At 53.4% G+C, this 25,932-nt stretch overlaps 1 protein-coding gene across 2 annotated transcripts in view; it reads right to left on the bottom strand.

The window, feature by feature from the left end:
* Window positions 1-25,932, bottom strand: part of CALN1 (calneuron 1) — a 139,133-nt gene that overhangs the window by 34,673 nt on the left and 78,528 nt on the right. For both annotated transcript variants that reach the window (XM_041484928.1, XM_041484929.1), the window contains 2 exons: window positions 23,227-23,370; window positions 6,848-6,960 (listed from right to left, as the gene is read on the bottom strand). In XM_041484928.1, coding sequence (XP_041340862.1) covers window positions 6,848-6,960; window positions 23,227-23,370 — 257 coding nt within the window. The remainder of the gene's footprint in view (window positions 1-6,847; window positions 6,961-23,226; window positions 23,371-25,932) is intronic.

Raw genomic sequence — 25,932 nt, 5'->3', positions numbered from 1 at the left:
CAGGATATTTGGGATGAGCTAAAGGACACTGAGCAGTGTCCAAGGTTTTTTGGGATAAACTTCACGCCAGCTACCTGCAACCTCCCATGGAAAATCTCACCTTTTAAATATGGATATGAGGAAACTATGAACTGCAGGAGCAGCTGTGGCAGGAGATTTAATTCCTGAAATTAGGATATGATCAGGATGCTAGAGTTCAGGGGCACTGGTGAAAACAATGACTACAGCTGGGTGTCCCAGGAAAGGTCTGTGCCTTGGCTCCCAGCTCACATTGCAGTGGTTTTGCAGGATAATCAATGCCAAGGTTTCCAAACTCTCCTTTACTTTTCCAGCTGGGAAAACCCAAGAAATGGTGGATATTTTAAATGTACGGATTTTTTTTCTGTGGAAATCACTTGAAGATACCTCAGGTTCAACAATCAAAAAGTGCTGCCCAGAATGAGGTGGTGCTGTGGGATGATTTGTTTTGTAGAAGAGGATTTGGGGAGGTGTTCCTGGTGCAATGGTCCAGACCCAATTCTCCACCTTTGGCCCCATCCATCAAATTTCCACCCAAACTTTCAGCTGCATTTCCTGATTTAAACCCCAGGGCAGCCACCCAGAGGGAGGGCACAGGATCTGTGAATCACAGAGATGTGGAATGGCTTGGAAGGACCTCAAAGCCCATCCAGTGCCACCCCTCCATGGCAGGGACACCTTCCACTGTCCCAGGCTGCTCCAAGCCCCAGTGTCCAGCCTGGCCTTGGACACTGCCAGGGATCCAGGGGCAGCCCCAGCTGCTCTGGGCACCCTGTGCCAGGGCCTGCCCAGCCTCTGAGTAAAGAATTCTTTCCCAGTCTCTCAGTTCTCTTCCTCCCCGGCAGTCGATTTGAGAAGGTTCTTTTAAAAGCTGACACAGCAGCTCCTGAAATCCAGCAATCGAGGTTTCTGCAGCAGAGCAGCTCAGCACCAGCAAAAAAATTCTGCTGCAAGATGTAAAATGTCCCATCCTGTGGTTTTACAACATCCTGCAGCTGCCCAGAGGGGCTGCACTGCCTCAGGAGGAGGAGGAGAGGGAGGAAGGGCTGACCCCAGAGGGGTACCTGGAGCTGTTCTCACGTCAAATTGGCACAATTTATCACTTTCTGAGGCTGATGCCCAAAGCAGATCCCTTGAATTGTACCCTGGAAGTGGCTGTTTTCCTCTGATAGCTCTAGGACACTCTGGAACACTCTCTGAGTGTCCCAGATTATCTGGGATGAGCTAAAGGACAATCTGGGAGAGTCCCAGGATATTTGGGATGAGCTAAAGGACACTGAGCAGTGTCCAAGGTTTTTTGGGATAAACTTCACGCCAGCTACCTGCAACCTCCCATGGAAAATCTCACCTTTTAAATATGGATATGAGGAAACTATGAACTGCAGGAGCAGCTGTGGCAGGAGATTTAATTCCTGAAATTAGGATATGATCAGGATGCTAGAGTTCAGGGGCACTGGTGAAAACAATGACTACAGCTGGGTGTCCCAGGAAAGGTCTGTGCCTTGGCTCCCAGCTCACATTGCAGTGGTTTTGCAGGATAATCAATGCCAAGGTTTCCAAACTCTCCTTTACTTTTCCAGCTGGGAAAACCCAAGAAATGGTGGATATTTTAAATGTACGGATTTTTTTTCTGTGGAAATCACTTGAAGATACCTCAGGTTCAACAATCAAAAAGTGCTGCCCAGAATGAGGTGGTGCTGTGGGATGATTTGTTTTGTAGAAGAGGATTTGGGGAGGTGTTCCTGGTGCAATGGTCCAGACCCAATTCTCCACCTTTGGCCCCATCCATCAAATTTCCACCCAAACTTTCAGCTGCATTTCCTGATTTAAACCCCAGGGCAGCCACCCAGAGGGAGGGCACAGGATCTGTGAATCACAGAGATGTGGAATGGCTTGGAAGGACCTCAAAGCCCATCCAGTGCCACCCCTCCATGGCAGGGACACCTTCCACTGTCCCAGGCTGCTCCAAGCCCCAGTGTCCAGCCTGGCCTTGGACACTGCCAGGGATCCAGGGGCAGCCCCAGCTGCTCTGGGCACCCTGTGCCAGGGCCTGCCCAGCCTCTGAGTAAAGAATTCTTTCCCAGTCTCTCAGTTCTCTTCCTCCCCGGCAGTCGATTTGAGAAGGTTCTTTTAAAAGCTGACACAGCAGCTCCTGAAATCCAGCAATCGAGGTTTCTGCAGCAGAGCAGCTCAGCACCAGCAAAAAAATTCTGCTGCAAGATGTAAAATGTCCCATCCTGTGGTTTTACAACATCCTGCAGCTGCCCAGAGGGGCTGCACTGCCTCAGGAGGAGGAGGAGAGGGAGGAAGGGCTGACCCCAGAGGGGTACCTGGAGCTGTTCTCACGTCAAATTGGACACAGGCACAAACAATTCCTCTGCAGCAAGTCTCATTTGCCATCATCAGATTAACTCCTCTGCAGGGACAGCAGGAGAAACTCACACACGAGAAGGAACTGCAGCAGGTTTATCTCTGAACTCCATAAAGAAAAATCCCTCTCCAGGCAAAACTGTCTTTGGAGAGAGCCCCAACACAGCCCCTCACGCCCTCTCCCTCACTCCCTCTCCCTCACTCCCTCTCCCTCACTCCCTCTCCCGCCCTGCCCTGCCCTGCGCCACGGCCATTCCCTCACATTTTCCCCTTCATTTCACCCTATTAAGGCACTAATTGATTGACCAGATCAGGAGAGTCCAGATCTGTCCCCAGGGACTCTCCTGCATTCCCAGCTCTACAGGCAGAGCAGGAAACCTCGGTGCTGGGATGGGAGGGGAACCTCCATGTCACACACCAGCTGTGTCCCACCCCAGCAGTGTCCTCCTGCTGTCCTGTGTCCCCAGCCAGTGCTGATCCCCCTCCTCTCACTGAATTCCCTCCCCAGCCAGCCCCAAATGCATCCCACCGCTGGATGTGGGCCCTGCCCCGTTTTCCAGGGAACAGAGGGTCCTTGGGGCCTGTGCTTGGGGTGCAGCTCAGAGCTCGGGGGTCCCTGCTGTCCCTGGCCTGTCCCTGGCCTGTCCATGTCCCTGCTGTCTGCCCCTGGCTGTCTCTGGCTGTCCCTGCTCTCCCTGCCTGTCCCTGCTGTCCCTGCCTGTCCCTGCTCTCCCTGCCTGTCCCTGACGTCCCTGATGTCCCTGGCCTGTCCCTGCTCTCCCTGCCTGTCCCTGACGTCCCTGATGTCCCTGGCCTGTCCCTGCTCTCCCTGCCTGTCCCTGATGTCCCTGCCTGTCCTTGCTGTCCCTACTGTCCCTGCCTGTCCCTGCTGTCCCTGGCCCATCCCTGCTGTCCCTGGCCTGTCCCTGCACATCCCTCCCTCCTTGCACAGGGATGCTGTTGGATTTTTGGCCATTCTTACTCACCCATCAAGGATCATAAACCCCAGGATATCCCTCCCCCTAGCAGAAGTCTGTGAGAGGCTGGAGAAAGAAAAAGGTTCTCCCAAACCCAGAGAACACAAACAGCTGCTGAGCTGTTCCTTGTGCAGGACTGGTGGAATCTGAAATGCAGCAAACTCTCAGAACTTTGGGCCTGTAGTCCAAAGCTTAGAACTGAACTCAAGATTTGATCTGAGACCTTGGAAAAGTCTTCCAAACTGAGGTGCTAGAAGTGAGAATGTGGATTTAGAGTTTAAAGCAGAGACACGTTAAGCTAAGTAAAGGAACATTTAGAGTTTTAGTTATAGAAAAAATAAAAGTAGTTACAGAGGTAAACAAGAAGTTTAAAATGCAGTACTTTAGGTTTGTGTGTCATAACATGATGGCTAAGAAAGCTTACACTGTAGCATGGGTCCATAAGACAGAATATTTAAGGATTGGGTCAAAAACATAAATATCCTCATAGGCAATATTTTACTGGTCAATAATGCCTCAAAAAGTCTTGGAACTAAGGGTCTTATGACCTTGTGAACCCTGCAGTGAAGATGTGAGCTGAGCTCCCCCTTCCTGCCTGTGTAGGAGATAAGAAAATCAACTGCATCATCAAAACCAGCTCAGAGATCGTGTCGCAATTCCCTTCCAAAATTGCCCACAAGTAAATTATCACACAGGACCTGCTTCTCCAAACCTGCAGGGACATCCCAGCAGTGAGAAATGAGAGCTCTGGGCAGTGTCTCCCCATTGGAATTCTGTGGCTCCTGCTCCTGCAAAGCAGCTTTGTTTATCCCAAATGCCCAGATGCTCCTGATGGCACGCACAGGCACCTGGCTGAGGGGATGATCCAGCCCTGTCCCCTCATGCCAGACAAAGCCCCAGACGTCCTGCCTGAAATTCCCTGCAGCCTCTGTGTGTACACAGCAAAGGGAAAGGGGGGGAAATCAATCAGGCAGCGCTGTGGCTCTCAGCTGGTCAGGTACAAAGTGTTGGCTTTTCCAAATCACCTCATCAGTGCTGTGGGCACAGAATTTCCCCTGCACCCAATGCAGATGCAGCCCTGTTGTTTAACAATGCCACTTGTCCTGACTTCCCAAAGCATTTCTGCCACCCCAGAGAGGTGGCAGAAAACCTCTGCCTTCCATTAAAAACCTCTCATCCAGGGCTGTTATTCCCTCTGGGCCCCGGGACCTGGAGCTCCTCCACATTCCAACCCAAAGGAAGTGTTTAACCTGGAGCCTGGAGGTCTTTGCCCTTAGAAATGAGCTTGGCAAAGACATCCCAGCATGGGGAGGGCTGGAGGGCAGCTGCTGCTTGGATGGGGAGGGGAAGGCACTTTCTGGATGCCCACATGGTTCCTCTCTCCCGTGAGACTGATTGAAGAAGCTTTGGGTTGAGGTTTCCTGGTGGCACTGCCCAGCCAGGTGTCCCTTTTGTCCCATCCTTGCCCCCCAGCCCTGGGCCCAGCCACAGCCTTGTGGGCACCATTCCCTCCTTAAAATCCTTCCTTGGGAATGGCTGCAGGGTTGAAAGGCTCTGTCAGCAACCTGGGCTCAGCCCCCACCACTTGCTCCAGAAAATGTAGAAATTGCACATCAGGGGAGGCCAAGCTCTGATCCCACAAAGGCTTGGCTTCCCATCAGGAGTCCCACTGGAGATGATGCAGAGGCAGAAATGCTCAGGGATGAGGTGACTGATGGCCCTGAAGAGGGATTGGGTAAAGCCAAGGAGCAATGGGCAAAGAGAACCTGTTCCCTGAATGACACTTCCATGATTTTTTCCATGCTTTTTCTTTGGGAAAAAGTTGCAGAGACATTGTACTCAACCCCAGAGGAACCAGAGCTCTTCAAGGTCTCAGAAGTCCAGGGAAGTGCTGAGTAAAGAGGTGATAAAGCCCATAACTGCTGTTTTCCAAGGCCATGGAGCACTTGTGGAACTCAGAGCTTTGCTGCCTGAAGGAGCCCCCAGGGCTGTCCCTGCCCACCCAGGGCTCTCACCTGGAGCCTCTGCTCCCTTTTCCCTGTCCCACCACAGCCAGGGAGGCACCAGGGCCATGTCCCTGTGGAAGCTGATCCCAGGAACCCTGCTGCCCTAAATCCAGGCACAATCCTGTCTCCCAGCCTCATTCCAGGCATTTGCAGGGCTGGGAGGGTCACTAAAAGAAAGCAGTGGGTTAAACCATGAGCAGCATTTTCACTAAGGCTCCAGACTTCTCTGCTCCCCATCCAAGAGCTCAGCTCACAAACTTGATTTTCCCAGCAGGATTTTTGCTTCTTGAGCAGCTCCTGAGGGGCTGGGATTCTGGAAGGTGCCAATGGCTCCCTGGGATGGGATGGGGCTCCCTCCTCTCCTTCCCAGGCTGGGATGAGGCTCCCAAGGAGCAGTGGAGGCACTAAAACATCCCTGGCTCCCAGTCCTGCCCCTCCTGGTGCCATTTACTGCCCCCAGGTGCATGACAAACCATGGGGGCTTTGCCTGCACCAAACTCCTGCTTTGACAACCAAATCCTGGAATCCAGAGCAGAATTTTCAGGGTTATTCTGTCCCATGCCAGGAGGCCAGGAACAAGTTTTTAAAAGCCTTTTAAAATACTCTTCCAATGCTCCACCCAATTCAGTCTGGACGGGGCTGGAGGGTTGTAAAAGAAGGCAGAAAAATCTCATTTCCAGGTTTGGCTCTTTTGCTTCATTAAACTTGGGAACAGCCAAAGTTCCTTAGCAGGCCAGGGTTGTGGGATGGTCAGTGAAAGGAGCTGGAATCCCACAGGAAGCCACACATTTGAACCATTGGCAGCAAACATGCAGCTCTGTGTTTTGGAGGATTTTTGATCCTACCATAACATCCTGGACTGCTTTTCTTGGAAGCTCCAGTGCTGTTTAAAGTCTCACTGCAGGGCAGGCAAAAAGCAGCTCCTAGTGCTGGATCTGTCTCCTTCCAGTGCCTGGGACCAGCAGGACCAAACCACCCCAGGGCAGCACCTGGGGCAAAACTTCCTCTGGCACAATACAGAGTGCTCAACCCTGAATTCAGCAGAAATCCCAGCGGATCCTAACCTGCCCAGCACATTCTGTCTGTGTGGAACAACCCCTGCCACAGCCAAGGGACACTGGACAGGGACACACTTCTGGGAGCCGCTGGGCGGCTTCAAGGTTCCCTACTCAAAAGATTTCTGGAGAAAAATGCTTTTCTCTTCCAGAAGTGAATCCCAGACTCCCAAAGATGCTGCATGAGTCTCGGGGTGCTTTGCTGTGTCCAGCTGCATCCATCCACAGGAACACAGGGCTTGGCTGGACACAATTCCCTCCCCCCATGTGGGATGTTCTTCCACAGCCCCCGGCATGATGGACCTCAACACCCTTTCCACGGTCATTCCCACTCAGTAAAACATCCTGTGCTCCTCCACAACTCCACTCTGGAAGCTGCTGAGAGCTGCCTGAAGTTGCAATTCAAGCAATGCTGACTTACCTGCCAGAATATGCTGTCTATTGTGTTCCCCAGGAAGCCGTCCCTGCCCTCCGACGACACCAGCTTAGGTCCCAGAATGGTCATAAATTCATCAAAATCCACCTGGCCATCCCCTGGAATGGGAGGAAAAGATCAGAGACTCAGAAATCAGAGAGAAGGTTGGGTTGGAAGGGACTTTTAGAGGTCAAATAGTGCAACACCCTGATGTGAATAGGGACACCTTCCACTATCCCAGGGTGCTCCAAGCCCCTCCAGCCTGGGATCCCTGCCAGGGATCCAGGGACAGCCACAGCTGCTCTGGAAATCTGTGCCAGGGCCTCCCCACCCTCATTATTATCAATAAATTACCCCTTAGAGCCCAACATGCCCCTCTGGACCTGCTGCACATCAGGGACACCCCTATGCCCTGGGAAACCTCCACAGCAACTTCCTGGTGCCCACGGACCCAAATCCTTTGCTGTGCTAGGGAATGGCCTCTGTTGTGTCCCAAATGGCCCCAAGGACAGAATCAAGCCATGCACTGAGGGTAACAGGTCATTCCCCAGTCCCAGAGAGTCCAGAGGCAGCTCCCAAAAAGCCATTTTGGCAGGGGGACAGGAGCCAGCAGCACAGCCAGGGCTCTCCCTCTTAGGTTCTGCACAAGTTTTACAGGGCCAGCCCCAGGCTCCAGAGGAGGGGAGGACAGGCAGAGCAAGAGCCAGGCCATTGCAGATCCAGCAGGCAGAGCAAGAGCCAGGCCATTGCAGATCCAGCAGGCAGAGCAGGGGCCAGGCCATTGCAGATCCAGCAGGTTTTTCAGCCCAGCTTCCCAGCAGCATCCGTGTGTGCCTGGCATGCAGAGCAGGCAGTGCAGGCACAGCCTCAGTGCCACCAGCAGGGACAGGTGACAGGTCCTGCCACTAATGAGCTGAGCTGGTGCAATGCTGGGTGTGGCTCCTGCTCTGAACGTGGCACAGGGCTGTTTGGAGGGAGTTTTGTACCAAATGTCACTTTTCCCTTCACAAAAAAAGGGATATTCATGACTGCTGAAGGATCTTTAAAATCCCAGTCTGTCTAAGCAGTTCAATGCTCAGATCTCCTGAGAATGCTTAACCTAATCTTGTGGAAAATCTCCTTCATTGATCAGGCCACGGACATCTCCTCCTCCATGTTAATGAACTGATGGGGTGGGTGAATCAGACCTGCTTCCAGCACCCGCAGGATTTGGGGTTGTGTTTTACTCCCATTCAGCGGGAAGTGACCGCATCCAGCCCTCCCTGGAGCCGCTGCTGCTAAGTCACCAGGTGTGAGAAGTGTCTCAGACCGTGAGGCTCCAGCAGATCAACGCCGGGGCCGCGACTGAAACACCGGCAGTGCCCGCGGCAGCGCCGTGTGCCAGCCGTGCCACCGCCGCTGCCTGTGCTTATCACACCTGTGCTGCTTATCAATCACACCTGTGCTTCCTATCAATCACACCTGTGCTGCTTATCACACCTGTGCTGCTTATCAATCACACCGTGCTTCCTATCAATCACACCTGTGCTTCTTATCACACCTGTGCTGCTTATCAATCACACCTGTGCTTCCTATCAATCACACCTGCGCTTCTTATCACACCTGTGCTGCTTATCAATCACACCTGTGCTTCTTATCACATCTGTGCTTCCTATCAATCACACCTGTGCTTCTTATCACACCTATGCTTCTTATCAATCACACCTGTGCTTCTTATCACACCTGTGCTTCTTATCAATCACACCTGTGCTTCTTATCACATCTGTGCTTCTTATCAATCACATCTGTGCTTCTTATCACACCTGTGCTGCTTATCAATCACACCTTTGCTTCCTATCAATCACACCTGTGCTTATTATCAATCACACATGCTCTTATCAATCACACCTGTGCTTCTTATCACACCTGTGCTGCTTATCAATCACACCTTTGCTTCCTATCAATCACACCTTGTGCTTATTATCAATCATACCTGCTCTTATCAATCACACCTGTGCTTCTTATCACACCTGTGCTTCTTATCAACCACATCTGCGATTCTTATCACACCCTATGTGCCGATCCGAGCAGCCGAGTGGCTGGTCGCGATCTCCCGTGCCCTTATCTCGGTACAAACGCTGTGGGAAAACCAGCACAGCCCAAGCCCAAAACCAGCACAGCCCGAGCACAAAACCAGCACAGCCCAAGCCCAAAACCAGCACAGCCCGAGCACAAAAACAGCACAGCCCGAGCACAAAACCAGCACAGCCCGAGCACTCCCTGGGCTGAATTGGTATCTCCGGGCTCCAGGAGATCTGGGATTTCTGGGAGGGAATATCCTGGGGTGAGGCTCTGAAAGGGGACCCTGCAGGGATCCTGTAAAATGGGAGGGATCCGCTCATGGTCCCGCTGCTAAAGCCGCTCCCAGCTCCGGGGCTCTGCAGGACCGCCTTCATTTCTGGGCCAGCATACTGAGGCTCTCCATCACCCGGAGAGCCATTCTGTAGAACATTTATGGGCTGTGAGAAACGCGTTCCCCCTGCCGCCCCTCGGGGGCCGTCCCGCGGGTGGATCGGTGCCGGCACGCCGGATCGCTCGGGAGGGAGCGCAAGGTGACAGCGGCTCCGGGTGATCTACACCGCGGCACTGCGCCCGATGGCACCGACAGCAGCGAGTCCGTGCGCTGGGATGCAAATCGGGATGCTTTGGGATGCTAATTTCTTTAAATTAGCCAGATTAGCAAGAAAACAATTTGCATTTTAAAGAGATGCTGGTACCTGCCCCCGCATTCGTTTGGCCTGTGCCCGGGTGACCCTGAGCACGGAGTTACTCAGTTCGGGGTGTCTCCAATGTCACTCCACCCTCAGAGGGCAGGCAGGACTCGGTCCCACACGTGATTCCAGAGAAAAGGACTGCTGGGCTCTGACTTTGTACAAGACTTCGGGCAGCCCCTCTCTCGTGACTTCCCTGTGCCTCTGCCAGGGATCATCACTAACTACACAGGCTTTAATTATAAGCTTAATGAGAGCATTTTCCACAACCTCCAAAGAAAGACTGTGCTTCTTATCACACCTGTGCTGCTTATCAATCACACCTTTGCTTCCTATCAATCACACCTTGTGCTTATTATCAATCATACCTGCTCTTATCAATCACACCTGTGCTTCTTATCACACCTGTGCTTCTTATCAACCACATCTGCGATTCTTATCACACCCTATGTGCCGATCCGAGCAGCCGAGTGGCTGGTCGCGATCTCCCGTGCCCTTATCTCGGTACAAACGCTGTGGGAAAACCAGCACAGCCCAAGCCCAAAACCAGCACAGCCCGAGCACAAAACCAGCACAGCCCGAGCACTCCCTGGGCTGAATTGGTATCTCCGGGCTCCAGGAGATCTGGGATTTCTGGGAGGGAATATCCTGGGGTGAGGCTCTGAAAGGGGACCCTGCAGGGATCCTGTAAAATGGGAGGGATCCGCTCATGGTCCCGCTGCTAAAGCCGCTCCCAGCTCCGGGGCTCTGCAGGACCGCCTTCATTTCTGGGCCAGCATACTGAGGCTCTCCATCACCCGGAGAGCCATTCTGTAGAACATTTATGGGCTGTGAGAAACGCGTTCCCCCTGCCGCCCCTCGGGGGCCGTCCCGCGGGTGGATCGGTGCCGGCACGCCGGATCGCTCGGGAGGGAGCGCAAGGTGACAGCGGCTCCGGGTGATCTACACCGCGGCACTGCGCCCGATGGCACCGACAGCAGCGAGTCCGTGCGCTGGGATGCAAATCGGGATGCTTTGGGATGCTAATTTCTTTAAATTAGCCAGATTAGCAAGAAAACAATTTGCATTTTAAAGAGATGCTGGTACCTGCCCCCGCATTCGTTTGGCCTGTGCCCGGGTGACCCTGAGCACGGAGTTACTCAGTTCGGGGTGTCTCCAATGTCACTCCACCCTCAGAGGGCAGGCAGGACTCGGTCCCACACGTGATTCCAGAGAAAAGGACTGCTGGGCTCTGACTTTGTACAAGACTTCGGGCAGCCCCTCTCTCGTGACTTCCCTGTGCCTCTGCCAGGGATCATCACTAACTACACAGGCTTTAATTATAAGCTTAATGAGAGCATTTTCCACAACCTCCAAAGAAAGATGCCATTGAAAAATGCATTATCCTCTTATTGACTGCTTTTTCAATTAAAACTCTTAACTAGCAAGGCAGCTAGACCCCACTTTTGCCTGGTAAAAATATCCCTTTAACATTCATGTGAAGCTGCAGAAAACAAACCTTCCCTGCCATCAGCACCTCAGGAAACTGCAGCATCATTTCATCAACAGAGAGAAATCACGGGTTTGTCTGAAAATTCCTTTTGACAGCCACGAGAGAAATGTTATAAAAACCACCACTAAAACCTGCACGGGCTGCTCTGCACAGCCCGGGCACCACTAAAGCCTGGTTTTCACATCCCATCCTGGGAGCACAGTGTGGAATTCGGGTTTGGCACAGGACGAGCCGCCCAGCTCACACTCCTCCTCCTCCCTACGGCCTCGCACCAGTGCTGGGAGCTGCTGGGGGATCGAGCCCTGGAATCAACTCCAACCCTCCCATCCCTGTTCTGCAGATGTGCTGCTCTCCCCAGGGTCCTTGGGATTCCGAGCCATGTGTGGATTATCCACAAATTAACTCAGAGTTGGTTTAAGGATGGGGAGAAAGGAGAAAAAGGCTGGGCAGGAGCTCGTGTGCTGTCTGTTCTCTCTCACCTTCCTCGGTCCTCTCCAGGAGCCATCCCACAATCCCTGATCCCAGCAGGGCTCACTGTGAGCCCTGTGAGATGGATGCTCCCCTCCTCTGCCTCCAAGCTCCCACTGAGGCCTGAACAGGCTCATCCTGAAGGACCAGAACCCCTGGGAAGGCTGGAGGGGCACAGGCAGGACAGCTGCAGCCAGGGGGAGCAGGATGTGCTCCCTGGCCTGGGACAGCTCCTTCCCCTCCCTGCTCCCAGGCACAAATGAAGATTCATAAACCCCGCTCGGGCTGAGGTCCCTGACTGAGGAAGGCAAATGGTTCCATGGGCACCAGGCAGCAACGGGTTAATGGCTGCACCTGAGGGTTTCAGAGCTCTTTTCCAGATTAATGATTCCATGATTCCAAGGCACTCACACATTTCCAGAGCTTATTTACAAACTGCGAGGGCAGGGAAACCTAGGGGCACAGTGGGGGCTGCTGGGACATGGGCCAGGGCAGCCTGGCAGGTGGCAAGGGGGTGAGGACAGAGGGTTCCTGGCAGGATTCCACCCCATCCCTGAGCTCCCTGAGCCAAGGGATGGGTCACTGCCTGTGTGGGTGATCTTAGCAGAACACCAGAGCTGAGCTTAAGCACTGGTTTAAACCCACCTAAAGCACTCCTTGATTCCCTCCCAGCAGTGCTCTCACATTTTCCTCCCCAGTAAAGCTCTGTGTTAATCCTGGCATTAATGTCACCGAGTCACCTGGGGGCACAAGCACTGTGGCTGAGCCTCATGACTCAAGCAATGACTCAGAACTTCTCTGGCCACCCCAGCAGAGCCAAATCAGATCAGCTCATCATCCCCAGGCCCTCAGTGGGTGAGAAGAGAAGAGCTCCAGGTGCCCACAGACCTTTGCTCCCTGCAGGGCTCTCAGCCCTGGCAGGAACCAGGGAAGTGTGACAATAACAAGGAATGGCAGTGGTGGAGGGAGCCTATTATCTCATCACGAGAAGAGGATGCTGAAGGCACCAAGCAACACCTCTGTGTTCTCTGGGAAACTTTCCAGTACCACAGACCTCATGTGGCCAGCAGGGACTTGCCAAAGCTCCCCCTCACTGCTCCTTCATGGGGTGCAGAGAGACCTTGGGGATAGTTCCAGCCTGAGGAGTCCCAGCATCAACATTTGCCATTTGTGAGCTCAGTTTGGCCACTCCCAGAGATCCACAGAGCTCCAGCAGGGAATCCTGGGATCCCATGGCACATCCAACACCCTTGTGCCAAGTATGGGGATGGCAGGGCTGGGGCTGGATCATCTCTAAGGTCCCTTCCACCCCAAACCGCTGTGGCTCTTTGATTCCAAGGGCACCAAGGATGATGGAGCAGCAGCAAAGAGCAGCGTGGAGCTGGGAACCCAAGAGCTTTTCCAGACCTTGCATCCCAGGGAGATTTTCTTTGGACCTGAGTGACTCAAGTAAGGGATGTTTACACCTCTGCAAACATCTGCCTCCTAAATAAACCTGTGGGAACACAAAATCATGGAATCACTGAGGTTGGAAATGACCTCCAGAATGAAGTCCAAGTTTCCCCCAGCATTGCCAAGACCTTCACTGACCCCTGTCCCCACGAGCCACATCCACATGGTTTTTGAACACTTCCAGGGATGCCTAACCATCTTTCCAGTGAAGAAATGTTCCCAATGTCCACCCTGAGCCTCCCCTGGCCCAGCCTGAGGCCGTGCCCTCTCCCCCTGTGCCTGTTCCCTGGGAGCAGAGCCCAACCCCCCTGGCTGTCCCCTCCTGTCCCCTCCTGTCAGGAGCTGAGCAGAGGAGATGGGACACAGGAAAAAGAAAATCATTAATGACTGAATACCTGGAGGGGACTGGACACAACTGCAGTGCAGGGAGCAGACTTTGGGTTGGACACCATCTCAGGAGAGATGGAAGAGCCTCCAGCCCTTTTGAAAGGGGATTTACTCCCTAAGCCACTTCCCTTCAACACCAATTCTCCTCCAGGTTCCAATCCCACATCCCCAGCACCAAGAGCTTCCAGGTGCCACCAGCTGGTTCTGCACTGGTTTGTAAGAGCTTAGCACAGAGAATTCCCACCCTCTCCCTAAGCTTTGAGCTCCAGACAAAGGATTTCTTCTTCCCTCAGCCCTTCACTACAGGGAGCAGGGGAAGTTGGATCTGCTGGGATGTGCAGCAGGAACCAGAGCCAGAGCTGTGCAGTCACCTTGTCAGGGCACCAGCAGCCCCAAACACCCCCAGCTGCACCCAAACCACCCCATGAGCCCATCCCACCTCCCCCTGGTCCTGATCCCACAGGATCCACCCTCAGAAGTCTGCCCAGGCTGGAAATGCCAGGCAGGGAGAGCAGGGCTCCAAATCCCCTCATCCCAGGGAGCAGCAGCAGCTCCTGGGAGCTCCTGCCCGAGCTTTGAGGGAACAAGGGAATGCTCGGAAGAGCAGGGGGTGACCCATCCCGCCCCCATTCCCCTGGGACAGCTCCACCCTCAGCCCTCAGGAGAGACCACTGTCTCTCCAAAAGTCTCCTGTCCAAGCAGCTGCCTTGGAGGGTGGAATTAAATCTTTATTGGGCTGGAGAAAGGCAGAGCTGGAGAGGGGAAGCGGAGGGGGAAAACATGGCTGGAAATGAGAGGGGGAAAGGGAAATGAGAGGGGAGAAGGAAATGAGAGGGGAGAAAGGGAAATGAGAGGGGAGAAGGAAATGAGAGGGGAGAAAGGGAAATGAGAGGGGGAAAAAGAAAATGCGGGATGGAGAAGGGAAATGTAAGGAGGGAAAGGAAAATGGGAGGGGGAGAAGGGAAGTGAGAGGAGGAAAACATTCCTGTATTGCATCACCTCCACCTCCGGGAAGAACGGACTTAGCCCGGGTTTTCAGAGCCTTGTGTATCGAATTTGTTGGATAATGCACCCTGATTGCTCCCTAAATGAGCCTTTCCTTGGCCATTCTCAGGATAATCATGTCCCTGGAAGTTCCCTGCGTGGCCCCGAGCGAGGCGTGCCCGGGCCGGGGTGAGGATGAGGATGAGTGTGTGCGCTGGGAGCTGATGAGCACCGCACTCCTCCTGCCGAGCGTGACCTCCAGCGAGCAGCGAGGTGAGATATTTAAAGTTAATGAGCTGGGTTTGCAGCTCGGGGCCTGGAGCACACAACTGCTGTTTATTTTTATTCTCCAGCAGCTCCCTGCGGTGCCCGGCCGGCCCGGGCTGTGTCATTGCCGTGCCCCGCTCAGCCGGGCAGGGCTGGCGCGGTCTGGGCGAGGCTGTGCCCCGGGATGAGGCACAGGATGAGCAGGAACAGCTCCAGCCTCAGGAGACTGCCCAGACAAGGCTTTCGATTTCAAAGACTGGGAGGTCAGAGCCTTGTCAGCAGCCTGACCCCTTGCCCAGCACGAGGCAGAGAATTTCTCCCTAATTACAGCTCAATCCAGAACTATGACGGGAACAGGGAAAGTCTGGCACAAAACTTTGGCCTTGGAAAGCAGTTTTAATTATAGATGGCTCCAGTGACTTCTGGGAGGAGAGAAACAACTGCCCCCACTGCCAGGGAGGACGTGGGTCTGTAGGAGTGAATCCAGGAGCTGCTGCCATGTCTGGGACACCTTTGGAGCCAGGCTGGGAGAGCTGGGGGTGCTCCCCTGGAGAGGAGAAGCTCCAGGGAGAGCTCAGAGCCCTTCCAGAGCCTAAAGGGGCTCCAGGAGAGCTGGAGAGGGGCTGGGGACACAGCATGGAGGGACAGGACACAAGAAATGGATTCCCTCTGTCAGAGGGCAGGGATGGATGGGATATTGGGAAGGAATTGTTCCCCAGGAGGGTGGGCAGGCCCTGGCACAGGGTGCCCAGAGCAGCTGTGGCTGCCCCTGGATCCCTGGCAGTGCCCGAGGCCAGGCTGGACAGGGCTTGGGAGCAGCCTGGGACAGTGGGAGGTGTCCCTGCCATGGAATGAGAGGAGCTCTAAGATCCATTCCCACCCAAACCATTCTGGGATTCCATGAAAACTTCACTGGATCTGAGGAAAGGATCAAACATCTCCACTGGAGCCCCTCTGTCCCTTTAGGCCCTCCACTCCTGCAGTTTTCAGAGCAGTTGTGTGGATCTGGTTCCATGACAACCCCACAGAAAAGCTCCATGGATTGTAGGGACCATCCCTGGAGGAGGGGTTCCATGGGGCTGGAAGGCTCCAGCCCATTCCAGAAGCGGGGAGCAGGGGGGTTTGTCCATCCCACCGAGCAGAGGAGCTGGAGAGTTCCTCACTCTGGCACCCCTTGGCTTGTCCTGCAGGGGGAGGGAACAGCCCCCCAGGCCTGGTTTGCTTCCTGTTAAAAATAAATCTGTGAACTCCCCGTGTGCTCAGGAGACAGGGACTGAGGGGACAGGCAATCTGCCAGGACCTGCTCCAGCACAAGCACTCAAACCAGGAGGAAAAGTCCAAGGAAAACGGGGCTGCAGTAAGGAATAAATGCCCATCAGACACCTGCCAGCTCCACAGCAGCCCCAGAGAGCTGCAGGATGCCCAGGGACCAGCCCTGCCACCAGGTGTCCCCAGGGGCAGGCCCTGCAGGGGCTGCTGAGGGGGATGTGAGTCCCCAGAGCCCCCAGCCCTCTCTGAGATTGCCTCCCTGGGCACCCAAACCCATTTGGCAGGTCTGTGCAGACTCTGGTCTGTCCCCAGCTGTGAGCAGCTGGTCCCTGTGTCCCATGGATCAGGAGCAGTGGGATCACCCCAGACCCCCCAGGATTGCATCAGCTCTGCCCCCTGCCCTGGGAGGGGCAGGGAGCTCGGGGTGCACCTTGGGCAGCACCAGCAGCTCATTACAGCAGGACTCTGGGTGCTCCCTGGGGCACACACACCCTGGGAAGCCAAAATGATCCCAGGGCATTGCATTTCAGCAAGAAATAAAATTCCACAAGGATGCAAAGCAAGCACAGGGCACAGGGTGCATTCCAGCCCGGGTGGGTTCCAGAGGAGGCACTGCACCTCAGGGCTTCCTTTTGTGCTGGGTTGCACTTCAGCAAGGCAGGGTGGGATATTACTGGGTATAATTTGATATAATTCAGTGTAATTTGATGAACCTCTAGCTGCTCCTGAGCTGTAGATCTGACAGGCTGCAGCAGCAGCTGTAATTACTCCTCATTTCTGCAGTGAGAACACAGAATGGGATAAAATGTGATAATCCTCATTGTCGAAATGAGAACAGACATGGAGAGAGTGGCCCCTATAAATCCAGACAAGTCTCATCAAATCCATCCTGCTGCCCAAAATTCCCAGCTCAGCAACACATTTTAAAGGACAACCAGGCTGGAATGTGGCTGGATCATTTCTCACACTGAAAAATCACTTTGAGATCAAAGGACAAACCCCAAATCCATCATAACCCATTGCCCCTGGATCCCTGGAAGTACCCAAGGCCAGGCTGGACAAGGCTTGGAGCAACTTGGAATAGTGGAAGGTGTCCCTGCCCATGGCAGGGGATGGAGTGAGATGATTTTTAGGATTATTTCCAACCCAAACCAGGGATTCTGGGATTCTCTGACTCCTATGAACTCTGATTTTATCCCAGAAATGGTTCCTGGTCCCCCTCCAGCAGCCTGGGCTATTTTGTACTGAAACACATATTGAGATATAAAATGAAATATTTTATCCAGCTCTTTTCATGCTGAAACACAAGGAAATATCCACAATAGTAAAAAACCTCAGGAAAACCCAAAGAAGAGAAGTAGGAGAGACAAAAGAAGGAGAAAAAAATGTTTCCAGCTTGGGAATGTCACCATTGTCCCCCACAGGGCAGCTCAAGATGAGCTTGTGACAGAGGCCAACATTTCATTGATCAAAGGTTGGACAGGATGATCTTGGAAGTCTTTCCCAACCTGAATGATCCTGGGATTTGTCCAACCGTAATGATCCTGTGATCCTGGGATTTGTTGATGCCTAGGAACAAGGGATTTGCCTTCTGTCTGCCCCAGGGGAAAGCTGAACAGTTCATTTCTGAAGGAGAGATTTGCTCTGTCTCCAGATGTCCCAGCCCATGTTTCTTGACCATTCCCATCCCTGTCCCCAGCTCTGGTGTCCCTTCCCTCCCCAGGAGCCAGGGCAGGCAGACCAAAGCAATGTCCCTGGGGGAGTCGGGGACAGTAGGAAAATATCCTGGAGGGACACGGTGACCTTGACACCACACAGCCATGGCACTGTCACTTCTTCCCTTTCCAAAGAGAATCTGGGATATTCTGGGATGTGTCACCTGTAGTGGCAGAATTGGAGAGGTGACATCCTCAGGAGCAATGAAAAACTGGAATCTCAGTTTGAAGAGTCCTGGAATCACTGAGGTTGGAAAAGACCTCCAAGGTCATCAGGTCCAACCTTGGTCCGAGTGGCCCCATGGCCACCAAACCACAGCACCAATGCCACTTCTGCCTGGGTTTGAACACCCAGGACAGTGCCAGGTTGTTCTGGGAACAACCAGGAAAAGTTTAGGTTGGATATTGGGAAAATTCCTCCATGGAAAGGCTGGTCAGGCATGGACACTGCCCAGGGCAGGGGTGAAGTCCCCATCCCTGGAAGGGTTTAACAGCCCTGTGGATCAGGTGGCCCTTGGGGACATGGGGCAGTGGTGGCCTTGGCAGTGCTGGGGGTGGTTGGACTCTATGACCTCAGAGATCTTTTCCAACCTCAATTATTCCATGACTCTTCCAGAATTTGAAGTTGAGATTCCCCCATTTTTTATTGCTCCCAAGGATGTCACCATCCTAGAATGTCCCAGAGGTTCCAGGCAGGTCCCTGGTGAAACCAGCTCAACTTTTGCTTCATCAAAACACTCCCTATTCTCATCCCAATAAATAATTTGACATCCAGGGGTGGATTTTCCCCCCTCTTATGGTAGCCTGGAGTTATTTTTCCAGCTGCTCCTCTAATTAATGCACCAAGTGCTCATTTTATTCCTCAGATAAAAATCCCAATGAAACCATTTGTGACACTTAAGTCACACATTCATCTCTTTTATGGCAAATCCTGCTTAAAGAGGAGGAATCCCAGATAAGGCCACACATTCCATGTGCCATTTCCCAGCGTTTTTATCAGCATCACTGCCAATTGGAAGAATTTACAAATAATTCCTTTTTCCAGGACAGAAATGTATAAAATATTTCCCTTTCCCTGTGCTGGCAGAACATTCCATCTCATTCCCCAGATTGCAGAGAGAAGCACAGGCCCCTCTCACAGTCTGTGTCCATGAAATGCAGAATTATGGCTGAAAATTAGGGGAATCCATGGGATAAAGGTCAGATTTGACCTCGGGGAGCATTTCCAGACCAAAATATTGGCTCCCTACAAGGGAGAGCCTCCAGAGGGGTGCCCAGGTCCACCAACAACCTCTGTGGGAACAGCCCCACACTTCCAAGCAAAGCTTTGGGATAATGGGAATCTTGGAACCCCCAACCCTCACCTCCCTTCCTAAAGAGAAATATTTTTGCCCAGCAAATCCCTTTTCCTCCTGTCCTCTTCTGGCACTTCCCATCCCAGCAGTACCACAACATCTCCTGGAGTTCACAAAAGGAGGGTTCTGAGTATTACTTAAGATTTCTCTGGAGATGTTGAAATATTCCAAGGAGATTCCCATTTTTCTCCATAAGGAGAGGGGTTTATGCCAGTTGTATGATTTTCCCCGTGGCAGCTGTGTTTCTTCACCTGGGGGAAGCTCACTGCCCTTAATTTCAGAATTATAATAATTCAGAGGGAGGGGGTTTACATTTTCCCTTTCAGGGGAGGCCCCTGCCTTCCTTAGCAGACACCTGGCTTTTCAAACCAAGGCACACACCTGGCAGAATCCCAGAATCATGGAATACCTGGAGCTGGGAGGGACCCCCAGGGATCAGGGAATCCAAATCCTGCCCTGCACAGACACCCCAACCACCCCACCCTGGGCCTGACAGCGCTGTCCAAGCTCTCAGCAAAGCTTTGGAAGAACAGCTGGAGGAGGGACTTGTAGGGATCCAGGGGATCCCCAGCCCTGCTGCTCTCCTGCCTCCTGGGAGGAGGGGCAGGAATGGGATATTCCCAGGAAATCAGGGCATGCAGAGGGGGGTGAGGGCAGAGCCACTCCCTGTACTCCTGGGCACCCTGGCAGTGCCAGGCTGGTGGCTGATGACACATCCCTCTGCTGGCCTGTCCCCTCTGCAGGAAGTCTGGTGACATGTCCCTGTGCAGGGAGGTGTTGGCAGCCCTCAGCAGCCATGGAGGCATCAGAGGTGACACCTGTGAAGGGCTCCTGGCCCAAATCCTAGCGGTGCCAAGGCTGGTTTTGCTCAAGTTCCAGTAGTGTTCTCTCCCTAACCTCATTTTTCCTCCAAAAGTGATGAATTATGTGCATCCATTCCTTCCTGCTCCAGTGGGAGCTCTGAGAGCGTCCTTGAGCAGCTGCACACCGTGGCCCTGGAGGCAGCTCTCCCTTTGCCACTCCCTGTGTCACTCCCTGTGCCATTCCCTGCATCTATCCCTGTGCCACTCTATGTGTCTGTCCCTGTGCCACTCCCTGGGCCACTCCTTGGGCCACTCCCTGGGCCACTCCCTGGCTTGGTGGCAGGAGGTGACACCAGGTGTGAAGATCTCTGGTCAGGTCCCTTTATTCTCAGCCCCAACACAGGCTGTGGATGCTCCTCTGAGACCCGCCCTGCCCAGCCTGACAGTCCTGCTCCCTCCATGCCCATCCCTACAGAAATCAGGGAAAACCAGCCCAGCCCAGCCCAGCCCAGCTCCTAGTTCTCCTGGTTTTTGCTGGCCGTCAGATGCAGCCCCTCTGCCACGCTGGAATTTGCTGATGAAAACTGGATGTTGGGGCTGCTCAGGCTGGCTCAGCTTAAATCCCAAGGCCTGCCAATTTTGTTACCTCATTTGCAGGCCCTGGCAGCAGTTTTGATGGGAAGGAAGGAATGGATGTCTGGCTGCTCCACCTGCCAGCACATCGTAACTCACGGCACAGGGCAGAGATGTGCAGAGGATTTCACCTCCCCCCAGCTCTCCCTGAGTGTGACCTTTCATCCACCCGAGCTTCCAACCCATCTAATGCCAAGCAAGAACCTGGAAAACCTCAGCAAACCTCGCCAGGAGTATATGGGAAGGTGGTCGGGCTGTTCCTGGGAGCACTGGGCACAGCCGACATTCCTGCCCTGCTCCTGAATGCTGCCCTTTCCCAGTGGGAGAGGAAGGAGGAGGCTGCTGCTGCTTCTTACTCCACAGTTCAAGTTAAATCCCATGAAAAGGTGAAGAAAAAATTCGTTGGAGGAAAAAGTAGCCATAATAATATAAATTCAAGCTGTACAGCACTAATTCAATTTGCAGGCAAGGTAAATCTTTCACAGAACATTCTCCTCTTTGCTCAGAGCCTCAGGAATTTCCCATTCCCGACTTTTTTTAAATCCATGGCCCACTTGACCTTCCCCTGGCACAGCCCCCAAAGCCCTGCTCCAAAACTGCACCACTACAACCAGTTTGGAGCTGGAGGATCAGCTGCCATCCCTGCAGAGAGCACGCAGAACTCCCTGGAAAGCCTCAGCAGGAATTTACCACTTCCATCATTCCAGATTTGACTGCACTCCCCACCTCGGGTCCCTCCACAGCAGCAGTCTGCACAGAACGGTGCCAAAGTCTGCCAGAGTCAGGGAAGGACTGGAGATGAATCAGAACCGGGAGCCAAGTCCCAGCACACTTCTTCCAAAAAAGCTCAGAATTTCGGGAAAAGACCCCAGGAGCTGGCAGCACACTGAGCCTGGCTTTGCCAAACCTGAGCCTGAGTCGCTCTCTGCCAGGAAAGGCCAGCACAGCAGGGCAAGGGGCAAACAACAACTTTTGGACAGTACACTTCTAAAAGTGATGGATTCCTTTTTCCCCTTTTCATTAGGGAATGAGATCATTCCCGCAGCAGATCTCCTGTCCCTGCCAGCCTTTACAGCCCTTTCTCTGCGGGACACCCTCAGCAGGTGACAGCCCTGCCCTGGTGACATTGTCCTGTGCCTCGCAGGGACATGAGGAGTGCCCAGTGAGGCAGGGGACTGTCACTGCCCCATCTCCCCGGCTCTGCTCCCCTGTGTCCCCAAGGATCCCGGGCTCTCCCGGATCCCCCCAGCCCCTGCTCTGGCAGGATTCCAGTGTTCCCACCCTGCCACAGCCCCCGGACACGGCTGCCCCTGCACCCCAGCTCCTGGCAGCAGGGAGGGCTCCCCTCTGCCCTGCCAAGGACATTTTAAAAGAATTGTTCAGCTCTGCAGCAGCTGAAATCCTCCCTGGCTCCAACATCCCCATCCTGCATTTCCCTCCCCTCTAACGGGGGTCCTGTAGCTTTTATTCCCTCAGTAATTGTTTGATGAGCTCTCCCAGCAGGACTTGGCTCGGGGGGATTCCACCCCTCAAAACTTCTCCTCGCAGAGCAATCAACACCTCATTGGAGCAGCTCTGGGACTGGGGGGAATCCTGCTCCTCTCCCGGGAATGTCACCGGCCAGGGGCTGCCCAGGAGCGCACAGGGAAAGGTTCAAAGAGCCTGGCAAAGATTATCTGTGCAGGCTGGGATTGTTGGGGTGCCCGGGTCGGTCCAGGAGCTGGACTGGATGATCCTGGGGCTCCCTTCCAACTCAGGATATTCCATGATGGTGATGGGATCAAAGGAATTGCTTCCATCACCTTCAGCCTGGGTCAGCTTCTGACATCTCACTTTGGTTTGTGTTTCACCTGTGGAATGTCCCCCTCCAGGCTGAGACAGCCCCTCACCACTCTGTGAGGGGAGACTCAGCTCCTCCTGAGGGACAGCTCCCATTTCTGCTCTATGGGACACCGACAGGGTCCAGGGAATGGCTGCAGCTGTGCCAGGGGCATTTAAGTTAGGTTTTAGGGAAAGGTTCTTCCCCTTGTGAGAAACAACTGCTCACTTTTTAAAATTTTATTAAACTTTAACAAAAACTACAACCAAGGACTAAATAAGGAAAAACTACAGCACTGGGAGCCCCTGTGGCTACCAGCCACATGCTCCTCTACAAAATGGATGCTCTGTTTTTATAACCTTAGCCTCTCTTAAAATTTTGTCAGTCGACTTCTCTGCCTTCCATTGGTGGAGATCACTTTTTACACCTTGACTGGAGGTCAGGTGTTGTTACACCACCCCTCCTGGTAACAAGCCAGCCTCCTCTAAAGGTCCTGACTACTGAGGCTGTTACAAGGAGGGGGAGGGAAAGAGGACTGTGGAATGACATCTTACAATAACATTACCATACATCTGCATAATATCTGTCTCTTTAATTGTGAGAGCCAACTATTACATTACTTGTCTATAACACCCCAAGGGTGCTGGGCACTGCCCAGGCTCCCCAGGGAACGGGCACAGCCCTGAGGCTGTCAGAGCTCCAGGGATGCCCAGGCTGGGATTGTTGGGATTGTGGACTTTGCTCTGTGTTCACTCAGCTGCATCCCACAATCCATCCCCATTCCATGGATTGCCTGATCCCCAGGATTACCCACAGCAGGCTCACATCTCACTTTGCCCTTTCCTTTTGTGTGGGGAAAGCGAAGCTCCCCAGCTCCCCTCCACGCTCCCCTTGGTGAGCAGGAGTTGTTGGATGGGGATCCAAGGGCTGCCAAGCACTGGGAAAGCCCTGAGCACGCCCCAGCAGAGAGCAGAGCCCGGTGAGCACTCACCATCCATGTCCAGGCGCTGCATGATGATGGCCAGCTCCACCTCGCTGGGCATGTAGCCCAGGGAGCGCATGGCCATGCCCAGCTCCTGCTTGGAGATGAAGCCATTCCCGTCCCGGTCCAGCACTCGGAAAGCCTCCCGGATCTCTGTGGAGGGAAGGGAGAAGGGAGGAGTGTTATGGTGGAGGATTTGGAGGATGCTGAGCACAGAAGCAGCAGCTGCTGCCTTTTTCAAGGTTAATTATGAATATTTGCTCATCCAAGAGCAGGATGATCAGGATATGTTAATGCACATCCACAATCCTCCGTGCACTCAGGATATCCCAGGATCAGAGACACAGAACTGGAAAAGCCCTCTAAGATTGAGTCCAACCACTTAACCCAGCACTGCCAAGGACACCTCTGAGCCATATCCCCAGCTGCCACATCCCCAGGGCTGTTAAACCCCTCCAGGGACTCCACCCTGTGCCACCTTTCCAGTGAGGAAATAATTCCCAATATCCAACCTGCACCTCTGCTGGCACAACCTGAGGCTGTTTCCCTTCCTCCAGTTGCTGTCACCCTGGGTGATTTCCTTCTCTAGATCCTGCTCACAAGCTTTTCTCTAATTTGTAACATTTTTACAGCACTAAACAGCCTCAGATCAATAAAAATACTGATGGAACATAAGGAACCACTTCCATCAATCGTCCTTAGCCTGGCTCAGCTCCTGATATCTGACTTTGGTTTGTTTTTTAACTGCTCCAGCCTCTGGCAACCCTCTCCACTTGTGTGAGGGGAGACACTGAGGGGCAGCTCCGATCTCTGCTCGTGGGACAGGGACAGGACCCAGGGAAGGGCTGGAGCTGGGCCAGGGCAAGCTCAGGTTGGAAATCAGGGAAAAGTTCTTCCCCCAGAGGGTGCTGGGCACTGCCCAGGCTGCCCAGGGAATGGGCACGGCCCCGAGGCTGCCAGAGCTCCAGAAGCTCCAGGGATGCCCAGGCTGGGATTGTTGGGGTGTCTGTGCAGGGCCAGGGGCTGGATTGATGATCCCTGTGGTCCCTTCCAGTCAGGATATTCCCTGATTCCATAATCGACCACCTCAATGTCTCTGCTCACAGACCTCTCAGCTCCCAGCCCCAAACTCCCCAGATCTGCCTCTTGCAAATGCCAGAGAAATTTTAACTTTCCAGCAGCTGGGAGCCTGTTTCACTGGAAAGGTTGGAGGTGAGGAGGGAAAAAGGTGCCAATTCCTCAGTTTGCCCTGTGCTTGAAGAGGGAATCAGGGGATTCTCCATCATCTCCCTCTGGGAACTGGGATTTGGGAACACCCCAGGGCCCCCAGCAACTGCTCAGAGGAGTTTCATCTTCATTTAAAGCATTTCACTGGAGAAGCAGGAGGGAAAACTCTGCAGGTTTTTTCGGGAAAAGAACCCCAGACTAATTAAAATTTTCTCCATTCTCATCAGGAATTGGAGGATGGAAAATGTTTGGCCTGCCTGGCACAGTTCAGGCTTTAAGAGAAATATTCCCAGTCGTCCATGGGCTGCCAGAGTCACCCCGCTCCTGTCCCCAGGAGTCAGGGGCTGCCAGACCCTTCAGAGGGGCCGCAGGAAACCTTTGGATGTTCCTGGGAAAAAGGCAGGAGGATCAGAGCCCACCAAGGAGTGGTTCTGGTGGTCTTTGATAAGCTTTATTTGAAGCTTTACAATTCAAAATCTGCTTCTAAACCACCTTACCCAGGTTCAGCCCCTCCCCTGCCCCCACCAGACCGCTCCCATTGCCAGAGGCAGGATCCTGTTCCCGTTTCCAGGGGCAGGGTCCTGTTCCCATTTCCTGTTCCAATTTTCAGAGTAGGATCCTGATCCCATTTCCAGGGCAGGATCCTCTTCCCATTACCTATTCCCATTTCCATGGGCAGGATCCTGTTCCCATTGCCTGTTCCCATTTCCTATTGCCATTTCCAGGGGCAGGATCCTGTTCCTGTTTCTAGGGGCAGGATCTTGATCCAATTTCCAGGGGCAGCATCCTGTTCCCATTTCCTATTCCCCTTTCCAGGGCAGGATCCTGTTCCCATTTCCATGTCTCCCCGCCAGCCCACCCTGCTGGGAGAGAAGGGTGGGGAGGCTGCTCAAAGCTTGGGCTCATAATTCCAGGAGCCTTTGGAGTAGGGATGAATCCCTGAATCCCATCAGACTCTGCCAGCTGCAGGGAAATCTCTTTTCATGTGTGGTCCTGAGAGCTCAGTGCAGTAAATATCACACCCAGATCAATTAATGGGAAAACAAACTTGTGACAGCTGAAGGCAGAAGAATGAGATTCATTGCAGGGAGCTGGGAGAGGATTTTAGGAAGTAAAAAATGAATCTGGAAAAGTTTACGTATGAGTGAGAATGATCCAAATGCCAGGGGTAAATGCCAGGGATAAAGGACACCTGCCCAGGGCTCTGCTGGGGAATATCCACACAGCAGCTCCAGCTGAGGGCCCTCTCCAGGCACACCCACTCCAAAAGCTGCATTAACAGCACTCAACCTTTGAGCCTTGAGCAGTGAGTGAGAATGATCCAAATGCCAGGGGTAAATGCCAGGGATAAAGGACACCTGCCCAGGGCTCTGCTGGGGAATATCCACACAGCAGCTCCAGCTGAGGGCCCTCTCCAGGCACACCCACTCCAAAAGCTGCATTAACAGCACTCAACCTTTGAGCCTTGAGCAGAACAAGCTGTCCGTT

The sequence above is a fragment of the Pyrgilauda ruficollis genome, unplaced genomic scaffold (genome assembly GCF_017590135.1).
Source record: "Pyrgilauda ruficollis isolate IOZ18807 unplaced genomic scaffold, ASM1759013v1 scaffold69, whole genome shotgun sequence".
NCBI classification, from domain to species: domain Eukaryota; kingdom Metazoa; phylum Chordata; class Aves; order Passeriformes; family Passeridae; genus Pyrgilauda; species Pyrgilauda ruficollis.
The sequence above is the reverse complement of the archived record's forward strand: the minus strand, read 5'-3'. Positions and strand labels throughout refer to the sequence as shown.